Source organism: Aethalodelphis obliquidens, unplaced genomic scaffold, assembly GCF_003676395.1.
Source record: "Aethalodelphis obliquidens isolate GAN/ISIS:26980383/991018 unplaced genomic scaffold, ASM367639v1 scaffold18, whole genome shotgun sequence".
NCBI lineage: Eukaryota > Metazoa > Chordata > Mammalia > Artiodactyla > Delphinidae > Aethalodelphis > Aethalodelphis obliquidens.
The window spans coordinates 3,929,993-3,936,610 of NW_020837962.1; the positions used below are offsets into that span (position 1 = coordinate 3,929,993).

The window sequence follows — 6,618 nt, forward strand, 5'->3', positions numbered from 1 at the left end:
GGGTGATAAAATCTTCTAATCCTGGATGCTAGGATTTGAACTTAAAGTTTAGTTGCTCCTTGAACATTTCTTCACTCTTCTGCGTTACATGAAAAGATTCACTAGTCTGCCGGTACTGGTGTGAAAGTCTTAAAGATAACCAAATAGGGAAATAAGTTCATTCAGGCTTGCCCAAACGATCTCTGAGATGGCAGTAGAGATTCTCTGACCCTTCACAATAATCTTTCTCGTAGTAGATGTTCATCAGTTTTGAAACTGCCTTTGAATTATATTCCAAGTATGAATCTGGAACTTTCTCAGGTCAAAGGAAAACATTAGTATTTTAAGTTTACTTAGAAAATTTTTCAGTGAAAAGCTAGATCATTTTGAATTGCTCCTCATTTTGTTGTTGCTGTTTCTATTTGACTTCCAGACTTAGATCCATGTGATACAGAGAATTATTGAAGATATTTTTTACTTCCTGCCCCTTCTGATTTCTTTCCACTGCATCAAGAAGGAGCATAGTCTTTTTTTCCCCAGCAATCTGTATTTTTCATTAAATAGTGCATTTAAATAGTTTAAAGTACTAATTATTGTAGATGTCAAGGCAATAAAATATTCATTTTTCTAGGATTAAGATTTCGAGCTAAAAGTTTAATGCAAACCATAAAGGTAGTGAAGAGCACATTTTAAAGATTTTTATAAACAACTGGTGGACGCTTACCAAGCTGGTGGACGCTTACCAAGCTGACTTGTCCTAACAGGTATATGAATGGTACCTGCACGGAAGGAAGCAGCTGTAAATTTGCACATGGCAATGCTGAACTTCATGAATGGGAAGAGAGAAGAGATGCCCTAAAGATGAAGCTCAACAAAGCACGAAAAGATCACTTAATTGCCCCCAATGATAATGACTTTGGAAAATATAGTTTTTTGTTTAAAGATTTAAACTAATATGCTGGCTTTTATGTATGTTACCTAATCAGAGCATTGACCAGAAAAATTGAAAGTGTTGTAAGGCACGTAGCAGAGGAGCTGCAGATTTTCTGCTTGTATTGGCGTCTCTCGTCCCTCCTGAGCAGCAACCCACAGTAGGTAGGAAAACGGGCTGTTTGACAGGTCTGGCCAGGCTCTCACGGCATCAAATGGCAAAGTGACCGCTACTGGTTGCCATCTGTTGAACAGACTTTTGGATGACTTGTGTTGGGGAAGAGGATAAGGTTATGTTGAGGATGACTTCTTGAGTTGGTCCTTCAGATAAGAATCACGATGGTGAGAGAGAAACACTGTACTAGGATCAGAACACATGATGGATGAAGTTCTTCACATGTTTTAAGAGGAATAAATTTGTCTAATATAATAAAGTTTGCTACTTATCTGTATGTAGGTTGCTAAAAAGGATTTTCTTAACTCAGATTTTAAGCCAAATAACCATTTAACACTAGTATATGTTAAATGGGGTATTTTTCTGTATTTGTATGTTTCACTATAATAAGGGAATTGAGGATAATGTGCATTGAGAATATTTTGAAAAATAATCCGTTGACTCAAATTTTATTTCTTGGTCTTTTGCTGTTTAAATGATGATTTTGAAAGATTAAACTTGTACTGTTGGTATCGTGTAGTGTATGGACCAATACTGCCCGTAATAAAGATTTTATATATAGATGTCTTTCATTTTTTTGGTGTGGTCCTTGCCAGTTCCTTAAAGAATTGTTAAAACTGGGTACTAAAAACACAAGGTTAGTTTTTTGTTTGTTTTTTTTGGCCGCACCGCTCGGCTTGCGGGATGCCAGTTCCCCGACGACCAGGGATCGAACCTGGGCCCTCAGCAGTGAAAGCGTGGACTCCTACGCACTGGACTGCCAGGGAATTCCCTAGATTTTTTTAAAAAACACTTTCATTTAAGCAATTAATGACAGAAGGCAAATTAGAGAGACATGGCAGCAACTTTCACTCTGTCCCGCTCTCCTCCGATTCAGGTTGCTAAGAGGCTTCTCTTATTGACTGACATGCTAACCCCTCTGGGGGCTCTTCTGTGTCTCATTCAGATGAATGCCCAGCAAGGGGACACACGGTCAGCTAAGACGTGGGCTGTGGGATTCCACAGACATGACTGTTTAGCACAGCGCCTTCTATAGGGCCATTTTGGTTGTTGAAAGACCACTGAAGGTGTGGTCAGGACGGGCTGGCAGAGACAAGGAAAGGGCTGAGCTGTCCTGAGACCCAGATCTACTCCTGACCTGGCGAGCTAGGGAGAAGAGTCACTGTCAGGGTTTGGGGGCCGCCACCTCATGAGGACACTGCCAGTGCAGAGTCCCTGTTGGGGGTGGGAGTCAGAAGGAAGGGCTGATGGACTCGAAAGTCACTTCTTCATGACAACCTTGAGTCAGTGGGGTTTGGGGCAAACAGAAAAGGGTCTTTGTTCAGTGCAAGTCCAGCCTGGGTTGGGGGAGCATGGCTGCAAGTAGAGAGATGAGAGAGAAGCAGTGCCTTCAGCAGAACCAGAGGCTGCAGAGTGAAAGGCAAGCCCAGGGGACTCCTTGAAGACCGCAGGAGACTGGTTTCCCTCCATGAATGGAAGGCAGTTGGGACCAGTTTTATTTGGCAGGTGCGTTAGCAGCGTATCTTATTTGCCAAATAAGTAATCTGTTTCTATAGAGCAGACTGGCAGTGTTATCATTCTGCTGGGTCTCCCTAGTCTGATGGCCTTTATGATGTTTTTCTTCTCCATCCTTCCAAACTCCTTTTATCCTTTTTTTCCAGGGAGCATAGATGTTAAAAAGCTGTCTCTGGTGCTCTGTTTTAGCTTGCAGTTTAACAAGTTGGTTGTCTTAACCTTTGGAATCTAGGCTAGAAACTTAAAGTTTGACCGGTCAAGACGAGAATTGTTTGTTTTCCACACCCACATCCCCACCTCAAATTCTCTGTGCCTGGGCTTTCTTGTAGTTCTCTGTGCTCTGAACTATCCTTTCAGTAAATTCCATTTCTGCCTAAATCATCCAGTTTTTTGCCTCATTTCGGCTAAGAACCCCCCTGGCCACAGCCTTAGTCTCAGCATCAGGAAGTCAATGCTAATTATTCCGCGGTGAAGTCACACCTCCACCCTAGAAGCGAAGCGAAGAGGAGAATGAGGTGGGGGGGGGGGGAAGGGCAAGAAAAAAAAGTATGAAAGAGCAAAACCCAAATATTAACAGCAGACGAAACTAATAACTGGCATGTCTACTTGGACATGTTTATCTCCTTATCTCCTCCAGGGTGGACTTTTTTCAACATTTAACAAATTGAGATACAATTTTTCTAACAAAAGTTTTACCATTTTGAAGTACAAATCCATGGTTTTAGTAGATTCCAAATGTGCTATAATCACCACTATGAATTTTAGAGTATTTCATTACCTGAAACCAAACCAAACCAAACCCACACCCTAGTCTACCCACTCCCCTTGCTTTTCAAGCTGTGGGCAACTGCTCAACTGCATTGAGGCACAACTAATGAGCCCACGTGCCACAACTACTGAAGCCCGTGCGCCTAGAGCACTGCTCCACAAGAGAAGCCACCGCAATAAGAAGCCCGCGCACCACAACGAAGAGTAGCCCCCGCTCGCCACAACTAGAGAAAGCCCATACGCAGCAACAAAGACCCAACGCAACCAAAAAATAAAACTAAAAAAAAAAAACAAGCATTAGATGTTTTATACATATATATGCTATATATATGTATATATACGTACAATGGAATATTAGCCATAAAAAAATGAAATATTGCCATTTGCAGCAACATGGATGGGCCACAGGATATTATGCTTAGAGAACTAAGTCAGAGAAAGATAGATACTATATAATATCCATTATATGTGGAACCTAAAAATATAATACAAATGAATCTATATACAAAACAGAAACAGACAGACACAGAAAACAAACTTATGGTTACCAAAGGAGAGAGGGAGGGAGGGAAGGAACAATTAGGAGTATGGGATCAACAGATACAAACTACTATACATAAAATAGATAAGCAACAAGGATTTACTATACCTTGTATATAGCACAGGGAATTACCCAATATCTTGTAATAACCTATAATGGAACATAATCTGCAAAAAAACACTATGCTGTACACCTGAAACTAACACAATACTGTAAATCAACTGTACTTCAACTTTTAAAAAATTTAGTTGAAACTACAGAATGTAAAATGCGGGTTTTCTTGTGTAAGAAACACTGACAATACCAAACCAGAGACTCAGATTTAAGGAAACTGGTGAGTGACTTCCCTGGTGGCGCAGCGGTTAAGAATCCACCTGCCAATGCAGAGGACATGGGTTCGACCCCTGGTCCGCGAAGATCCCACATGCCACAGAGCAACTAAGCCCGTGTACCACAACTACTGAGCCTGCGCTCTAGAGCCCGTGATCCACAAGAAGAGAAGCCACCGCAATGAGAAACCTGCGCACCACAATGAAGGGTAGTCCCCGCTCGCCGCAACTAGAGAAAGCCCACACGCGGCAACAAAGATCCAACGCAGCCAAAAATAATAAATAAATAAATTTATATATGTAAAAAAAGGAAACTGCTGAAAGGACAAAGTAGAATAAAATATTTGAAGCAAGTGATACTGAGTTACCATAGTAACTCACTTTAAAAATAACCAAATTTGGCTTGGACACAATAGTAATGAGACAGTTAACAAGACAGAATTACAAAATTTGGGGCAGGGGAAAAATGATTATTAGCACACGAAAGGAAAAAAACTCTGATTAAAAAAAAAATTAACAAGCATTATTTCTCTCCGATTCTAAGAAAAGCATTAATACCTGGGAGAAATATATGTAATCTTCCCCCTGCCCCCTACTCAAATGCCACCACCTTGATCATGGTATAAAAAGTGGTGGCCATGAAAGCTCAGATATTGGTTGATGTGGACTTGTTAGGGCTGACATAGCCTTGAAGAGCAGTGCAGCCTGACCCAGATGGCCTGGTGTAATCCGAAATGAATTTATCATTGTTTCAGGAGAACACCTAGGGCCAGAGCAGCAGCCGGATGTCTAGAAAGAGAATAGTAAAGGAAACATCCTTTTATTGATCCAGGGTGGTTTCCTGGCCTGTAAGACGCCGCCCTGCATTGCCATAAGATATTGTGGGTCTCATGAGATAACCCACAGGCAGCAAAAGTACTTTGAACCTTATAAAGGCCTGTGCAAACGACAGGTGTCTTACGGAAGAGTAGTGTGGATTCTGTTCTAGCAACCTACAGTGAATGGGTACTGGGGACTTCAGACCATATTTGTTTTTGTTAGTAATATACTATGTAACTCAAATCTACACAAAGAAATCAAGAGAACTAGAAACGGTAAATAAGGTTAATATTATTTTAAAAACTAGAAATACATTTTTTCTCTTCTAGCTTCTTCCAATAAGATTATATAAAACAATAATGTAACACTATATTATTCAGTTTGTAGTAGATTAAAAAAAGAGTAATAATAGCATAAAAAAGGGAGGAGGAAACGAAGCTGTACTGGAGCAGTTTCCCTATCTTACTGAAATTAAGTTAGTATAAATCTGAAGTAACTAAAAAAAAAAGTTTTAAATCATTAAAGGAATTAATAATGTTTTAGAAAAGATCAACTTAATACAAAAGAAGGAAGTAAAGAACAAAGAGATGTAGAAACCAAAGAGCAAAATGGCAGGTGAATATGAGCTACCATGTTGGACCTCTGTGGTTAACACACTTAACGCTCTGGGTCACCTACGAAGGTGACCATTCATAGCACATTTTACATCCCTGGAAAATCTGCACCGGGGTCATGCAGCTGGCTTGCGGCACAGGTAGGGTCTCATCTCCTGTTTTTTTGCGTGTTTTTTTGCGTGGAACTAAGGGACCTGCCTTAGTTCCCTCCGAGTTTTATCTGCCTGGTTTGTAGTTACTGACAACAGAAGTCGAGTCTAGATCTGTGGCCCCAGCAATTTGGTAATTACGGACATTGTCTTAGCTCCAGGTACACTTGTCCCAGGGAAACAATCCCTTCCTGTCACTCTCAACTCATATTTCATCCTTCTCCGACTTGTTTTTAATCACAAAAACTTATTTAGAGGGACTTCCCTGGTGGCGCAGTGGTTAAGACTCTGCCTGCCACTGCAGGGGACATGGGTTCAAGTCCTGATCCAGGAAGATCCCACATGCCGCAGAGCAGCTAAGCCCGTGCGCCACAACTACTGAGCCCGTGTGCCACAACTACTGAAGCCGCATGCCCAAAGCCCATGCTCCGCAACAAGAGAAACCACCACAATGAGAAGCCCGCGCACGACAACGAAGAGTAGCCCCCACTTGCCAGAACTAGAGAAATCCCGCGCAGCAACAAAGACTCAACGCGGCCAAAAATAAATTAAAAAAAAAACAACACTTACTTAGAAAGGACCTAACATTTAGAGTCACAGAGGATATAGAGTCGACAGTGGGTCGCTGGAGCGGCTTGTTAACCTTGGCTTTGAGCCTGAATTCCTCACCTACTAGCTTTGTGGCCGCAGTCTCGTGGCTTTTCCAAACCTCGGTTTTCGCATCTGTGAAGTGAGTACAGGCTGTACAGACCCTCCTCCCAGGGGTGTGATGTAGGGACGTGGTGCTCAGGCGCACAGC

The 6,618-nt window shown here is 41.6% G+C and overlaps 1 protein-coding gene across 2 annotated transcripts in view; it reads left to right on the forward strand.

The window, feature by feature from the left end:
* The window catches only part of ZC3H7A (zinc finger CCCH-type containing 7A), a 34,772-nt gene extending 33,121 nt beyond the window's left edge, over positions 1–1,651 (forward strand). For both annotated transcript variants that reach the window (XR_003435086.1, XM_027117375.1), the window contains exon 23: positions 744–1,651. Coding sequence is in view for 1 of the 2 variants with exons in the window: in XM_027117375.1 (XP_026973176.1) it covers positions 744–933 (190 nt within the window). In the remaining variant the exon portion in view is untranslated. The remainder of the gene's footprint in view (positions 1–743) is intronic.
* Positions 1,652–6,618: the final 4,967 nt, after the last annotated feature.